Source organism: Magallana gigas, chromosome 5, assembly GCF_963853765.1.
Source record: "Magallana gigas chromosome 5, xbMagGiga1.1, whole genome shotgun sequence".
Taxonomy (NCBI): Eukaryota; Metazoa; Mollusca; class Bivalvia; order Ostreida; family Ostreidae; genus Magallana; species Magallana gigas.
The window spans coordinates 20761813-20785411 of NC_088857.1; the positions used below are offsets into that span (position 1 = coordinate 20761813).

Below are 23599 nucleotides of genomic sequence, written 5' to 3' on the forward strand. Positions count from 1 at the left end.
TGCAGGGACAACGGTAGTCTTTCTCGTGGGGCGAATCCAGTATAATGTCAGACAATCTGGACCATTCAGTAGCAGGGGAAATATTTCAAACTTGTTCAAGTCAAAACATATTATTCAAGTAAAAAGAACAATTTTTGTTAGTTTATGTGAGAGAGAGAGAGAGAGAGAGAGAGAGAGAGAGAGAGAGAGAGAGAGAGAGAGAGGCCTAGGTCAACTGAATACTAAATACTTGTACATTTACATAGTTTTTAAGAAAAATTCCAGTTATTTCATTATGTAAATTGTATTTCTAATAAATTGATCATCTTATAACAACTTACAGCTAGTATCATATGTAAATAGTTGAATCAATCAAAGTACTGAAGAACTGACTGGAGTTGATTTTGTCCATGTTTATTTATTTTAAAATCAATGATATGTTATTTTGCATGACAAGTACATTTAGTTTCTAATTTGAATTACGCACATTTTTATAATATGATATGAATTTTTGGACTTTTTCGACAAGAATGTCGAGAAACCCCATATGAATCATTTTTAAATATAAAATTAATTCAATCAAACTATATGTATCAGTAATAGAAATATTTCTCGAAAATTGTGTGGATCCAAGCAAAATTGAACTCTAGTCTCGTTCAACCAAACGCTCGGCTGACACCGTAAATCTCCGAAAAGGATCAGTTACGGAGACAGCCGAACGTCGAATTGAACGAGACTATATTGAACTCTGGCGTAGGAATACAAACGACTACAAAAGATATTTAAATTGTTCGTACCATTTAAAATCTGACTATTTTCAAGGTATTTATATATAAGTTTCCTTGAAAAACAATGCTTCAGCATACATTACATCGAATTTATCAATTATTTTCAAGAACTTAGTCTTGTCAGCAGCAATGATTTGTGCTGAGGTCCAAACACTGTTTCACTTTCGATTTGTCTGTGTAACTGCATAGGAGAGTTGATTAAAATCAACTCCCAAAAACCTACACAAAATTTGAATGCAAAAATATTTTGTCATTTTTATACAAGTGTACTGCATCCTACAAATAATGGAAGCAATGCATAACAAAAATCAAACAACAATGATTTAATTGTTTCATTATCTACATTTACACCTACTTGGGCTCGGCCACGACATCATTTAAATTATGTAGCTATATACTCGATTTGAAAGAATACACAAATTGAAATGAATTTTAAGTAAATCTGAAGACCACGTTAGACTATACAGTGACAAAATCAGTACGGAATTCTTTGATTTGAAGTAGTTCAGTAACTTAAATATGTGTTTATCCTTAATGCATGTTCATTATTTTTTAGTGTTCTTCTAACTAGACAAAAAGATTTCATCTATGCTTTTAGGCAATAGCAAATGAAATTTGAAAGATTCTAAATATTTCAACTTAATATTGTAAAATAATGAAAATTATCTGATTTTTTATTTTTTATATTTTTATTTTGTAAAAGCACTTATATACTATAATAAGTGCGCTATACCCCTCAGAGTCTGAGTTAAATTTGAAACTGAAATTTGATAATTTAGTTATCTAATAAAAAAAAATAGTTATTTTGCGCTATAATATCAGTGGGACCAATGAGCCTCCGGGGGTTGTGTCCCCACCAGAGTTTCACTCTGGAGCTTCAGGCGATCCCATGTTAATCATTGTATCTGTTGCCGCCCGTTTTGATCCGCCTTTTTTTTATTTAATTTATTCAGCGCTCCATGCGGCCACGACAGTAAACCAAGGGCAGATCACTCAGAATTGCCGACGCTACACCTCTGGAAAAAATGGCGAAGGGTGAGTGAAGCCGGTAGAGTTATTTGTAAGATAAAGAGAGCAAAAGTCGCTTGCATAGTATATGTTAAGCAGTTTCCATAAAATATTTACGGTTTTTAAACAAAAGACAAACATGATACGATGCAATTTTATTGAAGAAAATATATTTTTAAAGCACACCATGACCGTCAGCAAAATTGAACTGCCACGTGTTTCTTATTTGTTGGTCGGTCATGATAGAACTCGTAATGCTACCAGTATTGATAGACGCAAATAAATGACAACAACCGTATTCAATTTTATTTTTTTCCGATGTTAATTTAACAGTTTAAGGCATTGAATAAAGGATATCATTTCCTGTCCAAAAATACTACTTGAGCCCCCCCCCCCTCCTGCCGCGTTTTATTTTTTCATTCAGTGTTGCTGCGATGCATTAACGGCATGGACTTACTATGCTGATGTTCCCTATGCATCTTATAACTTCCTCATAGTTGGGCAATAGTTTGGCAATATTTATTTCCTGTCCAACATTGGAAATCATTTGTGCAATTTGGAAATTCTTTGTTTTACTTTTGTCACGTTTTGTGTCAATTAATTAACTCATTCATGATAGCTGGCCTGCAGTACTGCTCTTTTGCAAATGGACATTGTTTGCAAAAGTTTTGAATTGTAGAAAAAATAGGATAATGACATTCATCAAACATTCAATTTTGCCCTGCAAATGTGCTACACATGTGGAATTTATCATGGCTGCAGGTTTTCAATTTGTGTTCCATTTGATTTTCAATGCATGTTCTAGGTAAATAATTGATATGTTCTGGCATTCACTCTAGAAAAAATCTCTATCAAAATTAGGAAGGTTAGGATAAAAAGATTTTAGACATAGGGTATAATGAATATGTTGTCATACATTAGATCTTAAGGAATTCTTTGATGTACATTTCAGTGACGCCAATACTATATTTATTTGCTGTCGCTGTTGTGGGACAAGCCCTCACCCCCTCAACATTCCTCACAACGATAGACCAAGACAGACTGAAGAAAGTCTTCAAGTCATCCACACCCTACACTGATCTCCCAACAGTCCACTACTCAATTTTAGGACTGAAATTACTGGGTGATACCAGTATTAATAATCAGGTCAGTGCTAAAAACAAACTTCTGAAGTTCTAATTTTTGGGGGAGAGGGAGAGATGTTTAATAAAAATTTCATGATGCAGAATGAATTGGTTTGAATATTTTGTGAATTATTTTGTTGACAGGAAATATGCAGCACCATTACAAAACTGGTTGATAACAAGAGTGTTGCATCTCTGTACCATGCATCAGCTGCAGCGAAAGGTGTGGGCAACTGCAAGGTAAGGCTGAAATACTCTACTTCAGGGGATTTTGATGAGCTAGCATTTACTTTCTACTGCATGTGCTATAAATATTTTTTTTTTCAAAAGACAAAATGGATAAAAAAGGCAGAATTGATCTTAAAATTTTAGGAGAAGAATCTTAAATGCAATTTTTTTGTAACTTTATATTAATTAGATGTTTGACAAAGGAAAAATTCACTTTGATTGATCGCAGTGTCTCCAAAACTAAAGCAGAGAGACGGAGAAAGTAAAGCTAGTTGTTTGTTACAGTTTCCTGTTGGCGATGCCCAGAAAGTGCTGAGTGATGCCATCAAGGACTCAGTTCCTGTAGCTGATATTTTCTATGCATTCTCTGCCTTGAAAAATTTAGGCTTGCAAGGTGAGATAATTTTGTCATCATTCATTTTATAGATTAATATGCAGCTGCAGATTTATTCGAAATCCAAGCATCAGGGCTGCGTTTTACAAAATAACTTACGACAGAGTCGTAAATTTTTTCAGTCTCATGGAATGATATTTAAGAAATAAAACGTAGACATAACCATATTTATGAAACTACTCTAATGTCCATAATAATATTTTACAGGTATGAAAATGATATATTGATTAGTTAGTTTTTAATTAGCATTTATTAATTTGGTCGTAAGTCGTAAGTTCTGTTGTAAAACGCAGCCCAGAGCTGTAATTGTCCATTAGTTTATTAACCTAAGTTTTGGTTTTCTTTCTTTGCAGTTGATAATGCTAAAGTGACATCAGCATTAACAGAGGCACTCAAGAAGGATGATTCACCTCAAAGGTAATTATTTATACACAGAACTTTTATTCTTTTAAGTTGTGGTGCTTATATTTACTTTGCTTAGAAGAGTTTTTATCAAAATAAACATCACGATTTGTATTTACTTGTCAAATGAATGAATTATATTGTGTAACTTTTGCTTTCAGTGCTGGGTATGGTTTCTTTGTTGCCTCACAACTGACTGGAGATACAAAGAAGATCTTTGACAGCATTGAGGACGTAGTAGCCCAAGCTGATGAAGTCGATGATAAATATTTACAAGTAAGTATGAGACAGTGTTATTGATGTACCAACCCAATGTTGACCACCTCCTCCCTGTTGGACTCTGTCTGACTGTGGAGGAAGTTGTCTGTGTGGCGTATGGGAGCTGAATGTCTCCTTGGAGACTTGAGGTGTATTCCCGTTCCACATCATTGGAGAAGAACCTTGTCCCCTGACCCCTAGGGGTTGGGTGTGGACAGGGCCCTGTATATTCCATCACCTTCTCAGATGTCACTCTGTGATGATGACTGGGGAGAAAAACCATACAGGGTACAGTTTAGTTTCATTGTACGATGATCTCTGTGATATTAGCAATCAAAATGGATTAAAATTTCAGGTTCTTTCGTTGAGAATAATTCTATTCATTGCATTGTAATGTTGGTTTAGAATATATTTCATTTTTTTAAGATCCTTAATTCTCGTTTTCTGATTATATTTAGATGAAAAATGAGATTCATTAATTGGTGAAAATGTAATCCTTTTTTAAATCTTTTGTATTAACCAATGTGAAATATTAATTTTTTTTCTTTCAAAATTTATGCTTTGCATTGTATGAATAATGCTAAAAAAAACCCCACAACAAATCTTTTGTTTATTTTGCAGTTTGAAGGTGGTCTTTACACCACAGCTTTAGTTGTAGATGGGGCTTACAAGCTGGCAGCTAAAGAGAAGAAAGCTCCCACTATGTCTGATGTAAGTAGAACAACTATTACATGCACTTAGCATTCTTAATTTTTTTGAGGGAAGAAAAATATTTCAAGGTTAATTGATGGTGATTTATGTCAATCCAGTGAAAATCTAAACGAGGAGAGATTTGTGCTTACAATCTTGTCCGACATGTCGCTGGAAGAAAAAAGTTCACACAGAATAAGCCATGGAGGTGACTTTGTGCGCTCTGTGGAAGAAGTTGTGAATACAAGATTTCAATCACAGCTGTTAATGAGAGATGGTTATTATGTGAAGAAATGGCTGGTATTGTGAGTGAATGGATATTGTAATGCAAGTGCTTTTATTATTTTGCAGGATAAGGTGGTGAAGTTTGCTAACTACTTTTTGAGTAGGAAACATGTCCATCAGCTGAGAGCAGCTTACCAACTGGTGTCTGTCATCAAGACTCTCACAGACAATCAGGTTAGTATAAAACCAGTCTGATTTTAATGCTCGTTAATGTCAAAAATGCATTTCATAGCCTAGAATAAGCTTTTGTTGTATTGTCTAATCGAGCATTTATTTTGCCTTTTAGTTCCACATTCCTGTTGCCATCACACTTGCAAGCCCAGTAGCAGTGACTTCTTCATCCCCAAATGTAAAGGTAAAGTATTAATAAACACCAAAAATTAATGAATAGAATGGAATTTTAACTTTGAAGGCTGCTAAGTTTTTAAAGTTGGTTAATGTTGTTATTGAAATGCCCAATGTTGACCACCTCCTCCCTGTTGGACTCTGTCTGACTGTGGAGGAAGTTGTCTGTGTGGCGTATGGGAGCTGAATGTCTCCCTGGAGACTTGAGGTGTATTCCCGTTCCACATCATTGGAGATGAACCTTGTCCCCTGACCCCTAGGGGTCGGATGTGGACAGGGCCCTGTATATTCCATCACCTTCTCAGATGTCACTCTGTGATGATGACTGGGGAGAAAAACCATACAGTGCACATATTATCTATAGTTAACGTTCATATCTTTTGATGTTAGAAAAATTATTAATAATGGCCAAGTGCAAGGTTATGAATAGTGTGTGGTGTTTTTTTGGTATGGATGACATTGAAAGTATTCAACGTTTTGTTTCAGGTACAAGTGACTAACCTTTTGGGAGGAAGCATCGGTTCTCTGACTGTGACAGCAGACAGTGCCAAACACATCAGTAGTGAGGCCATTGTGTTGAGCAAAAAACCATTCACAGCAAAGGACAGGTAAAGTAACAGAACCAGTGTAAACTTGTACTCCATTAACAATTCAAAATCTGACAGAAGTAAAGTCTTATTTGCACATTACATGTTTGTTAGGAGCTTGTCAGGATTTCTTGCCATTAATTTGCTTAATCAAACATACGGATCATGCATATACTTTGAGCACTCGTAATGTTCCAACATCAAAAGAATTTCGAACTGGCTAATTGGTTATTTTATTAAAGACTTCTTACAGAGGACTTTGTAAATGCAGAAATTATGAATTGAAACCTTGTCCTAATTGATATATGTACTTGACAATGTATTACATGTATGTTATTTTGGAATGTTATTCTACACAAAACTTCTGTATTTTTCAGCTCAACATATGAACTGAACTTTATGCAAGCTAAACCAGTGCGTGGCTTTTACAAGATTATTATAAGTGCAAAACCCAGCAAGGAAGACAAGAAGTTGCTTGGCCTAACAGGGGCAGAGGTAAAGATTCAATAACAAATAATTTTTAAATAGCAATTCTTTAAGAACTTTAAGCATTGATATTGCAAACCAATGTTGATAGCCTCCTCCCTGTTGGACTCTGTCTGACTGTGGAGGAAGTTGTCTGTGTGGCGTATGGGGGCTGAATGTCTCCCTGGAGACTTGAGGTGTATTCCCGTTCCACATCATTGGAGATGAACCTTGTCCCCTGACCCCTAGGGGTCGGGTGTGGACAGGGCCCTGTATATTCCATCACCTTCTCAGATGTCACTCTGTGATGATGACTGGGGAGAAAAACCATACAGGGTACATTTGATATAATATATTGCACTTGTTACTATTTTATTAGAATACAATGTGATCATTTTTCAATCAATACGACCAGTTCAGTGATTGTTAGAATATAACATGTTTGTGATTGTTTGATTTCAAGGGACATTTCTTGTGAAGTAGGCATTATATTAAATCTACAGGTTGTAAGGTACATATTTTGTATTAATAATAGGGGTTCATCTGTTATACCCACAAAAATCAAGCCATCAAAATTCCTAGGATTCTACAGGAGTAGTTTCATAATTTATTTGCTATATTAAAGGAGATTATGCACGAATTCTTTATACTTTTTCTTGTCCATTTGATGTTCTGAAACAAAGGTTGAATCATTAAAATAGATAAAATGATACAAAAGATAATGCAACCCAATGTTGATGGCTTCCTCCCTGTTGGACTCTGTCTGACTGTGGAGGAAGTTGTCTGTGTGGCGTATGGGAGCTGAATGTCTCCCTGGAGACTTGAGGTGTATTCCCGTTCCACATCATTGGAGATGAACCTTGTCCCCTGACCCCTAGGGGTCGGGTGTGGACAGGGCCCTGTATATTCCATCACCTTCTCAGATGTCACTCTGTGATGATGACTGAGGAGAAAAACCATACAGGTTACAATTCACAATTTACAATTTACAATTCACAATTCCCTAAAACAAATCAAAAGTGCTATTTTATGATACAGAGATATTTATAACAAGACTTAATGTTGTTGCTTACCCTGAGGAAGACATTTGTTATTCACAGAAATCAACTCTGTGGGTAAAGAAAAAATCAGGGACATTAACTGGTGACCCCGAAGCAGTTATTGAATTAGTTAATATCTGTGTGAGTCCCCAAACAACTTGTCATATTTATGCCTTTAGGTTATTTGCTAAAACATTTCTAAGACCCCACATATTCAATCGCTGATCATTAATTTATTATAAAGGTTGAAGTGAAAGTAACTACGCAAGTGTCCATTGAGAATGTGGAGATAGGAGTAGCTGATAAAGACCAAACTACAGCAGCAAGAACTACAAAGTAAGGGGCCATTCTCTTTGTTGTCTTTAGTGTTAGATCTTTTTACCCAATGTTGACCACCTCCTCCCTGTTGGACTCTTGTCTGACTGTGGAGGAAGTGGTCTGTGTGGCGTATGGGAGCTGAATGTCTCCTTGGAGACTTGAGGTGTATTCCCGTTCCACATCATTGGAGATGAACCTTGTCCCCTGACCCCTAGGGGTTGGGTGTGGACAGGGCCCTGTATATTCCATCACCTTCTCAGATGTCACTCTGTGATGATGACTGGGGAGAAAAACCATACAGGGTACAGATCTTGTAGGCAAAATGTAGTGATATGTTTATTTTAAGGATATTGGTATATTGTAAAGTTTGTTATAAATGTGGATATTGTTTGATTATAGAGTTCAATATCCAGGCAAGGCTTCAACTGTGTTTGAAGCTGACTACCATCAGAAGATCATTGTAAAATTCCAACTCAAGGACAAAGCTGATGGAACCAAGATGTCTGCCCATCAAGTAAGGCACCTATACTCCTGCTTCAGATGTTTTTAAAAATCTTTTTGCTAAATGCCCATTTTTATGGCGTCGAGCGAAGCTCGAAAGCCATCTAGGGATCGTACGTCCGGAAGTTGCCGATTTTAAGGAGCCAAACAACTCAAATGAGTGCAAAGTTTTCTTATGTGTTTGAAGATAAATAGCTGATATACTTCAATTTCGAGCAGAACTGTACGTCAACAAAACAAGTTGGCAGATACGAAATGGTTGATGTCTTTGAAAATGTTAATATTTTATTGTAAACAATATGTCTGGGTTTTAGCGGATGAATACACTAGCACAGAGACACATGCGATAGCTGGGCCTACATACTCAACTTGGTTATGAAATATACCAGCCTGCAAAACAGATTATTTTGTATCCATATCGAATATTGACAATGCACAAAAGTTTGATCTTTTAGCAATAAAACTTCCTACATCGAGCGATAAGTATATCTACAACCAAAAGTTATTTTAACCAACTCGTGACCTAATTTCACTTTGTAAACAACGTGATTGGGTGCTTTCTTTTATCTACCCCTGATCTTTTCGGCCCGTGTCATTTGGACCCATGTGAATTTTAAATCAAATTGATAATAAGAGACATAAATATATCCTAATTCTAATCCCTCTCGTCGTGGTCAGAGTAATGGTTAAGTATTGGGCTGAAATTGTTACCCCAACTTCAACAAGAGAGATTCGAAATTTACCTTCTCATAATATCTATATGCTTTTTTATATACCATATACAATATATATAATATATATATATATAAATAAATATATACTTTCTTTTTTTTTTCTTTTTTTTTTTTTTTTTTAAAATTCCATCTCCTTTAATATATCCAGTATCGTGTATACAAAATGTAATCAAATCCTCAGCCCTATCGCTGCGTCTCACACGAATGATTATTTCACTGACCACTTCTCGTGGGATTTGACTTACGATATAAATATATCCTAATTCTAATCCCTCTCGTCGTGGTCAGAGTAATGGTTAAGTATTGGGCTGAAATTGTTACCCCTTTCAACAAACAAGCTCAAATTATAATTAAACCATTCATTCGTTACACCCTCTCCTATTCTTCCCAATACTCAAAACTAAACAAAACACAACATATTAACTTGTCATTATATTTAATTATCAACATAGCATTTGAAAAGCTGCATATACAAATTTATTACTACACAAAATTCATAAATTTGATGATTGATATCCACTCATAAAATACAAACATAGAATGAATATACTTTACAGCCCTTAATACATCATTATCATCATAAATCATCTTAACATATTAAATACTTGGAATACACAAAATTGCTCACAAAACATATAAACAATCAACTCTCAATCATAAAGGTTTTAAGCTCATATTCTCCCCAAAACTAAAATATCTTATCCTGATCTCTACAAAAATGGTTTTAAATTTGAATCATCTCCAAATTTTAAGAATTTTCTCTCAGCGTCTCCTTCCCGAGATGCAACCCCTGCCAGTGCTGTCCCTATGACTCCCCTATCAGCAATCTTTGAAATTCTAGAGTATCTTTCGAAAGTGGATTTTGTAGCCCAACCGATATGGTTCATAATAACTCCAGAAGATTGATCCAACCCTGACAAAGCTAAGGATATTGTACAACCTGATCTTAAACTATGTGGAGTTTCCCCTTGATCCACACCTAACACTGCAAGGTAATGTTTCAATCTAGTATAAACTACTGACGAGGATAAAGGTGCATCCAAAATCTCCTTACCCGAACGGCTCAAAGGCCTGAACAAGTAACCAGAAGAAATGTCAATGCCTAATGACTTCACTCCTACAGCATATGTTTCTAAACCATGCACAGGACACACAGATTTATCATGAATTCTAAATATAGTAAACTGATTCACCTGACCGTTTGACAAAGTTTTTCCTACCATATGAGAAAAAAGCAAACCTTCATTATCTGGCAGGCACTTCACCTCTTGAGCAATACATTGTCCTAAATCATTTGCTCGATCTCCTGCAAAAAACTGAATTTTGAAAAAAGCCTGATCCCTCAAGTAAATAAACCTCTTATCCACCCCCAGACTTCCTGACTGCAGATTTTCATCAATATAACAACAAATAGCTTTTAATTTTGACAAAAATAAAGGTTTTGCCTGTTTTGGAACAATGTGTGCTATTGACTGCTCTTTTTTGATTGCCTTCAAATATTTCTTTACCATAGGGGCACATGCAGGATTACCCCCATTCAAATTCCTATCCCAATCTTTTCCCAACCCTAAATCCTCAAATACTGTTTTCAACTGACCGATCAAAGACTGAACTGTTCCAAAAGCTAATCTCTTTGGACATGAACATTCACTAACATCAGACATCTTCCCTAAATATCCACAATGAATATCATGAACCTTTGTTTTCCCTTTATTATCTTTAAATATCAAAAACATTTGCACATGATACGGGGTAGTCTGCAAAATATCCACATAAAATTGTTCTCTGACGAACTTATTGAATTCTTTCCCTAAAGATGACAGTTTTTAGCTCACCTGAGCTGAAAGCTCAAGTGAGCTATTCTGATCACATTTTGTCCGTCGTCCGTCTGTCCGTCCGTCTGTCTGTCTGTCCGTCTGTCCGTCTGTAAACTTTTTACATTTTGAACTTCTTCTCTAAAACCGCTTATCCAATTTCAACCAAATTTGGCAAAAAGCATCCTTATGGGAGGGCTAATATAAATTGCAGAAATAAAAGTTTGATCTGTATTCAAAGCGGAGAAAACCTTGAAACTGTAGAAAAAGGGGGGTGCATTTTTAAAAATCTTCTTCTCAAGAACTACCGAGGCAAATTCAACCTAGTTTAGCATAAATTATCCTTATGGGAAGGAAAATATAAATTGCAAAAATTAAGTGGTAATTCTGTTTCAAATCTGAGTTATTACGAAAATAATAATAAAGGAAAGGCGTGTTTCAATCAGTTTAATAGCTTCGGGTTCGGCATCCGGTAAAATGATTCCATACTTCTAAAACGAGGTTCTTTGTTTAAAGCAGCCATGACATTATATGAAAAAGGGTCGATCTGACTATGATGAATTTGCTTGTTGTGCAACAGTTCGCGTATGAAGGGAAATTTTGAAACATACAAAATATATTGGTGCCGATTTTGTGAAGTAAATTGAGGCTAAATATTTCAATGCGTTGACAGTTTTCACACATGACGTTGGTGTTAGCTTGTTCTGATTTTCGTTTCGTTCTCATTATGCTTTGTAACCTGGAAACTATCGTCTGTATTTCGTGATTTTTACGTATAAAATCAAACAGAGACTTCGGTAAATCAAACAGTTAACTGTTTACCTGCGCAAATTAAGCAAAATCGGATGTAGGGGTACTGAAATACAATTCATTCTATCGGTAATTCGGCATTATCTTTTGCGTAATGGAACATGTAGATTAATGCAATAGATTTTGTTGAGATGCTCGGCATTTTCTCGAGTTTATTCAGTTTAAATAGAGTTTGATATCGCTGACGGAAATATGTAGGTATATACATGTATATATATGATTCATTTTGAAAAAATAAATTGTGTTCTTTATTTGTTATACATGTAGTGCATGTTTCTTGTGTTTAATTGTTTACAATTTCTATTTACCAACCATATTTGAGTGTTAAGTTTCGAATTATAAGCAAGATTTGCTCACAATTCTATGTTTGTACACAGATCTTAAAAACTAAAGCTTAAAAAGGTAAAAAATTTGTCAATATTTATTAAGAAAATTTTCAAAGTCTGTTCTTCCAGAAACCAACTTTAACAACTTATTGTATTGTAAACTTAACCTTTTTAGCTCATCTGAGGGTGGGGCCACAATTGGGGGTCGAAGTTTAACAAATGAATATATAGAGTAAATCTTTAAAAATCTTCTCCTCAGAAACCAATCAGCCAGGAAAGCTGAAACTTGTGTGAAAGCATCATCAGGTAATGTAGATACAAATTTGTGAAAATCATGATCCCCGGAGGTAGGGTGGGGCCACAATGAAGGATCGAAGTTTTACATAGGAATATATATAGAATAAATCTTTAAAAATCTTCTTCTCAGAAACTAATCGGCCAGGAAAGCTGACACTTGTGTGGAAGGATCCTCAGGTAGTGTAGATTCAAAGTTGTGAAAATCATGACCCCCGGGGTACGGTGGGGCCACAATGGGGGATCGAAGTTTAACATAGGAATATATAGAGAAATCTTTAAAAATCTTCTTCTCAGAAACTAATCAGCCAGGAAAGCTGAAACTTGTGTGAAAGTATCCTCAGGTAGTGTAGATTCATAGTTGTGAAAATCATGACCCCTGGGGGTAGGGTGGGGCCACAATGGGGGGTCGATGTTTTACATAGGAATAAACAGAGTAAATCTTTAAAGATCTTCTTCTCAGAAACTAATCAGCCAGGAAAGCTGAAACTTGTGTGAAAGCATCCTCAGGTAGTGTAGATTCATAGTTGTGAAAATCATGACCCCCAGGGGTAGGGTCAGAGTTTAACAAAGGAATATATAGGGTAAATCTTTAAAAATCTTCTTCTCAGAAACTAATTAGCCAGGAAAGCTGAAACTTCTTCGGAAGCATCCTCAGGTAGTGTTGATTCAAAGTTGTGAAAATAATAACACCTGGCGGTACGGTGGGGCCACAATGGGGGGTCGAAGTTTAACATATGATTATATAGAGTAAATCTTTAAAAATCTTCTTCTCAGAAACTAATCAGCCAGGAAAGCTGACACTTGTGTGGAAGCATCCTCAGGTAGTGTAGATTCAAATTTGTGAAAATCATAACCCTGGGGGTAGGTTTGGGCCACAATGGGAGGTCGATGTTTTACATAGGAATAAACAGAGTAAATCTTTAAAAATCTTCTTCTCAGAAACTAATCAGCCAGGAAAGCTGAAACTTGTGTGAAAGCATCCTCAGGTAGTGTAGATTCATAGTTGTGAAAATCATGATCCCCAGGGGTAGGGTGGGGCCACAATGGGGGGTCAAAGTTTAACAAAGGAATATATAGGGTAAATCTTTAAAAATCTTCTCAGAAACTAATCAGCCAGATGTTTCTTTATAATTGTTAAGACTTTGGCCCCAGGACAATTCTTTGGCCTCCCGAGAAGGTTCAGAGTTTGATGTACGTTTATATCTAATATATAAACTATTGTTAAGGATCTTTTTGAGAACTTCAATACTCAACATATGATATGACTATAAAATCATCTTGTTAGAAAAGGGACTAATGATTATAAACATAAGAATATCCAGGGGAAAATGGATTTTATTTATACAGGATCTACATGTATTATTGTACATTGTCCAGATAGTTTGTATTATGACTCCATTAAGCTGATTTTATCATACCTACTGTTCCTCAGGTGAGCGATGTGGCCCATGGGCCTCTTGTTTAGCATAACTAGAATTATCTACCAAAGAATACAAATACTGGAGACGGTTTTCACTAAAATAATCAAAACTCTTCAAATTTCTTGTAAGTGAAGACCTTTCATCCTGTGTAACCTCCACCTACAACGAAAAAGATAACCTTCCTGCAATTAACTTCCACTTTAGACCTACCTTATCTAAAACAAAACCTTGTTTTGAAGGTAATTTTAGGACCCCTGTATCTCCCTTATTCCCAAGAACAATAAAAGATTCTACATATAACCAGAATAACGGCCACCATACTGGAGTGGGGACAATCTCAGGAACAACAACTGTGCACTTTCTAACCCTCTGACTCTCTAAGAATTTCAACAACACAGATATTAAACAAAATGGAGGAAAAACATATGGGTTGTCCTCTAAGGACACATCCTGTGAGAAGACATTAATCCCACTTGACAATGGAGATGGACCTTGTGTAAAATGCCTTAACTTCTCACCTCTCTCATTCAGCATCACATTTGAATCCAGAGCCATCAAATCTACCGAATGAGGGCCATATGCTAACTGAATCTCAGACCATGATTTTTCAGATAACTGACAATCCTGAAATGAAAGAGACCTAGAAGGCCCATCTGCCGCATTATCTCCTGATGGAATGAAATGCAACTTCAAATCTACATTATTTTTCTCTGTGAAAACAAAAATGCTCTTCATAATATTGTTAAACCTGACATCCTTACCTCCCTGATTTTCCCAAACATGAACCAGAGCCTTATTATCTACATATGCATCAACCCTGTGATTCTCTACCTGCTTACCCAAAGACAACAAAGCATTCAATAAAGCATCTCCCTCTTTAAGATGGATAGGTCTTTTATCATCTATGCCCCAGAAATCTCCAAACGACTCTTTCTGACTAAAAACTAAAGCTCCCCACTTATAACCTGACGAATCTGTTGCTAAACTAATCTGTAAATGCCTTTCACTTCTCCAAGAAACAAAACCCTTCCAGTTGTCTAAAAATTTCCAAAATTCAATCTCCTCTCTTAAAGCCCCTACCACCTCTACTCTCCTGGAATTTCTTTCCGCCATCCCAATAGCCCTATGAACCTCCCTAGAATAAAGCCTGGAAGCAGGAACGACTAAAACAAACGAAATACATTTCCCTGCAAACCGTTGAAGGGTTTTTATGTCTACACTATCCTCACTCAAAATGAAATCTCTCAACACAGCAAACCTATTTCTCTTCTCCTCAGGGAGCAAAAATGCTAATTTCTGAGAGTCAATCAATAGACCTAAATACTTCAGAATTTTTGTCGGAATCAGAACACATTTTTCAAGAGCCAAAAAATACCCTAATCTTACTAACAACTGGCACACAATATAAATGCTTCTAAGTACTAGAAGTTTTTGATTCGTAAACAAAGACTTTCCATGCCACTCTGAAATCATACGGTCATCAATGTACTGAAGGCAAGGTACACCCAATCGCCTACAATAAGCTGTAGCAAAATAGCCTAATTTCTGATATATGTATGCACTCAACTTAAAACCAAATGGAATTGTATTATACACAAAAAACCAACCGCCAAATTGAAAACCAAAATAAGACTTTGACCTTTCACTAACCCTCACATGGTCATACCCAGACTTGTCATCTACAGATGCCATAAAATGATTCCTACCAACTAATCTTGGAACTTCCTTCAATGTATCAAGCTGAAAAGGCTTATCCATTACCCATAAATTCAAAAATCTTTCGTCGTGACAAAGTCTAGGTTTAGTATGTTCTACTGTAAGTGGAAGTATCAGATGAGGTGGAACACAATCCCCAACCTTACCCCAAACCAAAATTGTACCACTTTTAATCTTCTCAATAATAGTAGAAGAAATAAACCCCCCGAAATGTCTACAACTAGACGAGTTTGGAAAATATGCTTCAGGTGGGGTTGCACAATCATAATTTTTTCCCTTGAAATTTCCCTTAAATTTCCTAAAATAATGTTCTACATTAACCCCCTCTCTTAACCACTTTCTTGCTTCCTCATCCAAACCCATTCTCTCCCACTCATCCAAATGATTATGAATATTTCCTGCAACAAATTGTCTTGGATCTCTAAAATATATATTTTGTAAACCTACTTCTAAATCATTTTCAACAATACTCTCTGCTAACAAAACATTCTCTGGAGGCAGAACAAACTCTCCTCTGTAATTCACCCAACACTTAGAAATATCAAAATCTCTTCGAGGTATATCTAAAGGAGAAAATTCTAAAGCTTCTTTCTCCCACTCTGGAATATGAGGATGAAAATGAAAATCTTACATCTCATGGACTCACTCTAAAACATAACAGAAATATTACAGAGAAAAGTTTATTCTACCCCCAGCCGCGTGAAATAATTCACTGAAAGGTTAGTACCTTTGGCAAGAGGAAAATAAACAACAAAATTTGGAAAACAAAGTCTTCTCATACAAATTTCCATAACTTTCCAACATTATTAAACATCTTATTCCTTTTTAGCTCACCTGAGCCAAAGGCTCAAGTGAGCTTTTCTGATCACAATTTGTCCGTTGTCTGTCGTCGTTGTTGTTGTCGTTGTCGGCGTTGGCGTTGTAAACTTTTCACATTTTCATCTTCTTCTCAAGAACCACTGGGCAGATTTCAACCAAATTTGGCACAAAGCACCACTAGGTGAAGGGGATTCAAGTTTGTTCAAATGAAGGGCCACGCCCTCTTTAAAGGGGAGATAATTGAGAATTATTGAAAATTTGTTGGTATTTTTCAAAAATCTTCTTCTCAAAAACTATTCGGCCTGAAAAGCTCAAACTTGTGTGGCGGCATCCTCAGGTAGTGTAGATTCAAGTTTGTTCAAATTATGGTCCCCAGGGGTAGGGAGGGGCCACAATGGGGGGGATCAAGTTTTACATAGAAATATATAGACGAAATCCTTAAAAATCTTCTTTTAAAAAACTATCAGGCCAGAAAAGCTCAAATTAAAATGGGAGCCTCCTCAGATAGTGTAGATTCAAGTTTGTTCAAATCATGGTCCCCGGGGGTAGGGTGGGGCCTCAATGGGGGGATCAAGTTTTACATAGGAATATATAGAGAAAATCTTTAAAAATCTTCTTCTAAAACATTATTAGGCCAGAGAAGCTCAAATCAAAGTGGAAGCTTCCTCAGGTAGTGTAGATTCAAGTTTGTTCAAATCATGGTCCCCAGGGTTAGGGTGGGGCCACAATGGGGGGATCTAGTTTTACATAGGAATATATAGACAAAATCTTTAAAAATCTTCTTCTAAAAAACTATCAGGCCAGAAAAGCTCAAATTAAAATGGAAGCATCCTCAGGTAGTGTAGATTCAAGTTTGTTCAAATTATGGTCCCCGGGGGTAGGGTGGGGCCACAAGAGGGGGGTCATGTTTTACATAGGAATATACAGAATTTTTTTTTAAAAATCTTCTTCTCAAAAACTATAAGGTCAGAAAAGCTTAAATTTGAGTGGAAGCATCCTCAGATAGTGTAGATTCAAGTTTGTTCAAATCATGGTCCCCAGGGGTAGGGTGGGGCCACAATTAGGGGATCAAGTTTTACATAGAAATATATAGACAAAATCTTTAAAAATCTTCTTCTAAAAAACTATCAGGCCAGAAAAGCTCAAATTAAAATGGAAGCATCCTCAGATAATGTAGATTCAAGTTTGTTCAAATCATGGTCCCTGGGGGTAGGGCGGGGCCACAATGGGGGATAAATTTTTATATATAGAGAAAATCTTTAAAAATCTTCTCAAAACTATAAGGCTAGGAAAGCCCAAATTTAAGTGGAAGCATCCCAAGATCGTAAAGATTCAAGTTTGTTTAAATAATAGTCATGGGGTATGGTGAGGCCACAATGGGGGATGAATTTTTACATAGGAATATATAGAGAAAATCTTTAATATCTTCTTTTTAAAGACTATTTGGCCAGAAAAGCCTAAACTTGTGTAGAGGCATCCTCGGATAGTGTAAATTCAAGTTTGCAAAATCACAGTCCCTAGTGATAGGGCTGGGCCGTGACGGCAGTTTGAATTTTTACATAGGAATATATAGAGAAAAATCTTTAAAAATATTCTGGGAAAGTTTTCGGTCCAAAACTCAGTACTTAGTGTGAAAGCACAGGTTATGCAGATTTAAGTTTGATGAAACCATGATTCCCTAGAGAAAAGGGGGGCCACGAAATGGAGGGGGGGGGGGGGTAAATTGGAATAGAGAAAAATCTTCTTACAGGTACAACAACAAAAGGGGCTTGGTATTTACCCAAAAAAAGAGGTGGATAAAAATTGACAGATTTTCTATTTTTTTTTAGCAAGATCTACTGTACTTAGTTGTCAAGATATTTTGATACTGTAATGCTAATTTGATCAGAAATAAGGCAATTGTTGCTCAGGTGAGCGATGTGGCCCCTGGGCCTCTTGTTTATTTTTGGACATGCTGCAACAAAATGACCCTTTTCTTTACAAAAATAACATACCCTTTGGTTAGTATTTTGACCATTTCGAGCTCTGTTACCCCCTCTCCCCTGCCCAAAACCTATGTGACCTGGCATTGGCATAGGAGGAACAAACCCCAAAGGGAAATTATTATACATTGGAGCTAGATAAGGAAAAGATGGAACATTACTAACATTGGTTTCCTTAACCTTCTCTTTCTCATTTTCTTTATCATATTTTTTTCCCTTAACCCATTCAGCAATGGCGGTAGAAATCTTTCTATCTTCACTAGACCCTATCAGTTTCAAACATAAGCCACACACATCCTCACTTTCTTCAAAACGCCTGCATGCCTGAAGAGCTTTATTAAAAAACTCTGCATCCTTATGCCCCTCACACTTTGCAACATCAACCAGCATCTCCAGTAATGCGATAAGAACATGCGACGGTGTCAACTTCGGTCGAGCTGCCAAAAGGCGTACCTGTCGGATTGCATCATCCACCTTCTGTTCTCCTGACTTAGACTTCAACACCGATACGTTCTGCTCCAATCCTTTCAGTCTATCTTCAAGATTGGCCGCACCATCCCCGTTACCAGTACAAGGACCTACATAAAACACAAACTCACTTCAGTGCACTTTTATTCACAAAATCATCAGAATATAATTCAACATATAAACCTTACTTACCACTGCTACCAGCAGCAGATGGCGCTATCTCCGTCAAAACCTGACCCTTGGGTGCTCCCACATTATTTGCATGCAAAATTGAAAAATGCATAATCTTCCTAACCAAATCCACTGACTCCTCCTGACTCAGGATGATCAACAAAGACTGGATTGTCTCCCCTGTAAGTCTGTTGAATTCTACTTTTAACTCTTCCAACGAATATTTCTCTAATGGATGATCCTTCTTCAACCGTGCGAATGTATCTATCTGCATCCCAGGTTGATTAGACTTCAATTCCATAATCACCGGCAACAAGCTCTTCCCGAATAATGAATGCTTTGGCTTCAACACCAAGGTCATCTACAACATAATTACACAAATTATTCCCACAATAAAAGTTTCAATATAATTTTTAACATGCACTTACTAAATAAAACACACACCTAGCACGTCAATAAAAGCTCTAATATGTATATCTCCGTATATAAAATAACAAAACCGCATACATAAACAGACATGTGCAGACCAAGTAAATGCGAACCCCATGCAGCCGGCTAAAACCGCGCATGAAAAACGTGCTACATAACACTGTACCTATAAGAATCGCTAGCCCCTTCTCAAACCTCTCTTAACACTATTAAACAAACACAAAGTTTGTAAAATTCACACACAAATAACAGAATAACACCCTGTATATCTACAAAAACTCTAATATGTATGTCCCAATATCAGTTAACAGAACTGACTACGTAAAATAGACACGTGCACGCCAAGTACATGCCAACACCCAGTTGGCTAAAACCGCGCATGAAAAATGTGCTACATAAAACTGTACCAATAAGATTCGATATCACGTTCTCAAAACCTCTCATACTATTAAAAGCCAATATTAAACAAACACCAAGTTTGCAAAATGCTTATACACACAGAATAATAAACGCACACCCAGTACGTCTGCAAAATTCTAATTACCAAATACGTAAAACAGACACGTTATGTACACCAAGTACATGCCAACACCCAGTTGGCTAAACCAAACGTGCTTCAGTAAAACTGTGACATAAAATCGCTAGCACGTTCTCAAATCTTTCATAAAACTATTAAAAACAAACACTAAGTTTTTAAAATGCCTACATAAAACGCATCCCAAACACGTATGCAAAACTTAACTAAGTTATAAACAACCAAAATGTATATACTATATTTACAGTTTTACACACATAGAATGAAATTAACCAATAGCCAATGCATATAATAGGTTACAAATATAACATTACAGATAATTACCTCGAGAATTTAAAGGAAACTCCTGGCCGGCAAAAAGCAAGCAAAGCGTCCGCTCTGATCGATGCGTCTCACACGAATGATTATTCACTGACCACTTCTCGTGGGATTTGACTTACGATAGAGTTTTTATCAGCAGTATACAATATATAAAATTAAACACAATCAAAATTTTAATATTTATTTCTATATGAATAGAGAAAAAAAATCTAAAAATGTGTTAACTCCTAAGATATTTCTAAACTTAGATTTTAATTTTCTTTCAAAACTTTTTAAGAATTAGGTGAGTCAGTTTGTAATGAATTGTAATTTAATTAGTTATGTGATAAAAAAAATAATTAAAAACTTTTTTTTGAAAGTTGACTAATGTATTTGTCTTTATATTTGTTTTTAAAACATAAGTATAATTGATACCAATTTCTAAATGAATGGTCAATAACCAAATCAGAATGATTTTTGAAAATATAAAGAAAAAAATCACACTTAATTTTGATATTTCTATAATTTTAGTTGACTGCATAAAATCTATATTAAATTTCATTTTTGTTAAATTGACCGCCCAAATCAATTTTTATAAAATTAATCTCCAGCAAAACAACAGGAAAAGTTTATCTCATGTTAAGTACACACATTACTAAGAGTTACAGAATCATACTTTGTTTTAAGGATTTTTTTTACAGTACCTAAGTGTACATTTGATCAATGAAGGAGAACCATAAATAACACATATAAAAAAAATTATGCATTTTTGTAATAGTGGAGATTATTTTGACTTTTTAAAAAAATATTAGGTTTTTATTCTTCAAATTAACTTAACCTCGACGCCATTGTGGCCCTTCAGGCCTTTGATTCATTGTAAAGATAAATATTTCAATTATGTTCCTTGTTGTTTTCAGACATTCCTTAAACTTACAAACCAAAAAACAAACCAAGAGATAATATTTGTAGCAGATGCTGCCAGCAACAAGTTTGATTTGGTAAGACTTTACATGCTTAAACAGAATATTTTTTTACTCCTATAAATAAAGCTAAATTCTTTTTCCAAGTAAATTCATTCTCTTTCTTTTTAAAAGTTGTTCAACTTAAAGTATTAAAAATTTACGCAGATGTGTTAAAAATTTGTTATCTAGTCCTAGTATGACATTTTCTTTGACAGGACATTGGCAGTAGTGCAGGTCAATTTGGACATCTCTCTGGAAAATACAGCATGGAGCTGATCATTGGAGATGCAGTTATTGAGAATCCATTTTCTTGGGCTCTTGTAAGTAAAGTTTGATTCTTCAACTCTTACCCAATGTTGACGGCCTCCTCCCTGTTGGACTCTGTCTGACTGTGGAGGAAGTTGTCTGTGTGGCGTATGGGAGCTGAATGTCTCCCTGGAGACTTGAGGTGTATTCCCGTTCCACATCATTGGAGATAAACCTTGTCCCCTGACCCCTAGGGGTCGGGTGTGGACAGGGCCCTGTATATTCCATCACCTTCTCAGATGTCACTCTGTGATGATGACTGTGGAGAAAAACCATACAGGGCACATTTGATATTGTACAATTAAGGGGTTGTTTGTTTTGAATGGGAAAGTTCGGAAATCTTCATTCAGAACAGCAGACTCGCCTCATTTCACACAAAAAGAAATGCATGTATGAGAAAAAATATCCTGGTTTGAACGATTTTACAGATAGTAATTTATATACCTGAACAATTCTTTTTCAGGGTGAAGTTAGCCTTAACTTCCCTGAAGGTCAGACTCCTAAAGACAAGGGATTGGATCGCTATGCCAAGAAACCAGAAATCAAAGTAAGGGAGCACCATTCTTCTAATTTTGACACTTTTTGTCCCAATAAATAATGATTGAGAACATGGCTTCATATGAGAAAAAACCTTTTTTTAGGTTTTTAATGTTATCCAACAAGCATTAAAGAGAAAGACTGACTGAAGAACAGTCATTCTAATGCATTAACTTTTATCACCAGTTTTCGTATAAGTTTGCATTATAAAAGGAGTTGTTTTTGTTTTAGCACCTGTTCCGTGAGCCAGAGAAGCGCCCTGCTGCTGTGGTGTCCACCGTCTTTACCTTCCTTGTCCTCTCCCCTGTTCTTATCCTGGTCCTCTTGGTGAGTCAATACAAACTGTCTAGTAGCTTACAAAGTTTCCTGCAACCCTTGTCATTCTACGCTCCAGATTAATGATTGAGAACATTACCTCATAATCATTAAGGCCATTAGGCCTTTATGATTTTGATTTTAAGTTCAGAATAACTATTTTCTTACATTTTTGTAAGTTGATATTTCACTGGAGTTTTCAGTTGGCAGTTATTAATTTCTTTGCAGTGGATGAAGATTGGTGTCAATGTCTCCAATTTCCCAATGTCCCTCAGTGCTGTAGGATTCCATCTCTGTCTCGCAGGTACAGTAAATTAGTAAACTGTTTTATTTGAATTTATAGATTTTAGATTAAGATGGAATTTAAGTAAGTCACCACAGGCATTTGAAAAAGTTCATGCCATTCTGGATTTGTTGATTTCAGCCATCTTTGGACTGTACTACTTATACTGGGTTGAGCTGAACATGTTCCAAACAGTCAGATATCTGGGCTTGCTGGCACTGCCCACTTTCATATTTGGAAATAGATTATTAAGTGGAATAGCTTCCAAAAGGTAAAATGACATTCTATTTAATTTTATTTTCATAATGTCATGTTAGTGAGTAGTTGTTTGAACAGGTACTTTAATTTGTTTGCCTAGTCAATTCAACTCTATTCAGTTCAACAAATCTCTTATCTGTATATTGTTGGTTGATATTAAAGTACATTACCAGATTTCTGCCTTTCAAACCTCTCCCATCAAGGACTAATTTAGATTTTTGTTCAGATGCTGTATAATCTTTTTAATTTCTTGTGTGCAATTCTCTGATTACTATTTTTTTATTTCAGAAAAGGCGAGAAGAAAGTGTGAAGAAGAAATGAACTATTAGGAATTAATATAATTTTTACATGAAGAAATAAATATATTTTATGTTATGTATGTGTATGTTACTTATTCTGTAAATTTTTTTAAATTATTTTTTTTCTTGTTTAAAAGTAGGTTTGTTTGAAACTTAGAAACTTTGTTGATAACTGAAAGGGGAATAACTGATTTGTACATTTGAGTTTACTTTCATAAATCAAAGCTGACAAAACTTAATAATTCATAACTTATATACAGCGAATGTGTCCTCTCTTGTTTGTGATGGAGTCCAAGATGTAAGAGAGATACAGTCCTTCATTTCAAACTGTACAACCATTCATTTCTTTCATGGAAATAAATTTTGTATAAAAGTACACCGTCTTGGTTGCATTTCACAAGAAAC

General features: G+C 35.7%; 1 protein-coding gene and 6 non-coding genes across 7 annotated transcripts; all 7 read left to right on the forward strand.

Moving 5' to 3' along the window:
* Positions 1 to 1714: 1714 nt before the first annotated feature.
* On the forward strand, positions 1715 to 23570 carry LOC105337540 (dolichyl-diphosphooligosaccharide--protein glycosyltransferase subunit 2). The gene is made up of 20 exons (XM_034476523.2): positions 1715 to 1802; positions 2728 to 2921; positions 3044 to 3139; positions 3413 to 3521; positions 3875 to 3938; positions 4085 to 4199; positions 4803 to 4892; positions 5223 to 5330; positions 5443 to 5511; positions 5988 to 6109; positions 6466 to 6583; positions 7838 to 7929; positions 8311 to 8425; positions 21152 to 21232; positions 21412 to 21516; positions 21966 to 22049; positions 22271 to 22366; positions 22583 to 22658; positions 22779 to 22908; positions 23184 to 23570. The coding sequence occupies exons 1-20, from the start codon at positions 1793 to 1795 to the stop codon at positions 23203 to 23205; spliced, it is 1896 nt and encodes a 631-aa protein (XP_034332414.2). The 5' UTR covers positions 1715 to 1792; the 3' UTR covers positions 23206 to 23570.
* LOC117686704 (small nucleolar RNA SNORA73 family) lies at positions 4233 to 4477 on the forward strand. Its single transcript, XR_004599806.2, has one exon. It is a non-coding gene; the product is annotated as a small nucleolar RNA SNORA73 family (small nucleolar RNA).
* Positions 5612 to 5856, forward strand: LOC117686700 (small nucleolar RNA SNORA73 family). Its single transcript, XR_004599801.2, has one exon. It is a non-coding gene; the product is annotated as a small nucleolar RNA SNORA73 family (small nucleolar RNA).
* LOC117686694 (small nucleolar RNA SNORA73 family) lies at positions 6653 to 6897 on the forward strand. Its single transcript, XR_004599794.2, has one exon. It is a non-coding gene; the product is annotated as a small nucleolar RNA SNORA73 family (small nucleolar RNA).
* LOC117686696 (small nucleolar RNA SNORA73 family) lies at positions 7282 to 7526 on the forward strand. Its single transcript, XR_004599797.2, has one exon. It is a non-coding gene; the product is annotated as a small nucleolar RNA SNORA73 family (small nucleolar RNA).
* LOC117686699 (small nucleolar RNA SNORA73 family) lies at positions 7976 to 8221 on the forward strand. Its single transcript, XR_004599799.2, has one exon. It is a non-coding gene; the product is annotated as a small nucleolar RNA SNORA73 family (small nucleolar RNA).
* LOC117686703 (small nucleolar RNA SNORA73 family) lies at positions 21547 to 21791 on the forward strand. Its single transcript, XR_004599804.2, has one exon. It is a non-coding gene; the product is annotated as a small nucleolar RNA SNORA73 family (small nucleolar RNA).
* Positions 23571 to 23599: the final 29 nt, after the last annotated feature.

Coding starts and splice junctions, on each gene's coding strand:
- LOC105337540 (XM_034476523.2), top strand. Junction 4,893..5,222: donor AAGCTCCCACTATGTCTGAT/GTAAGTAGAACA, acceptor ATTATTTTGCAG/GATAAGGTGGTGAAGTTTGC. Junction 21,517..21,965: donor ATCCATTTTCTTGGGCTCTT/GTAAGTAAAGTT, acceptor ATTCTTTTTCAG/GGTGAAGTTAGCCTTAACTT.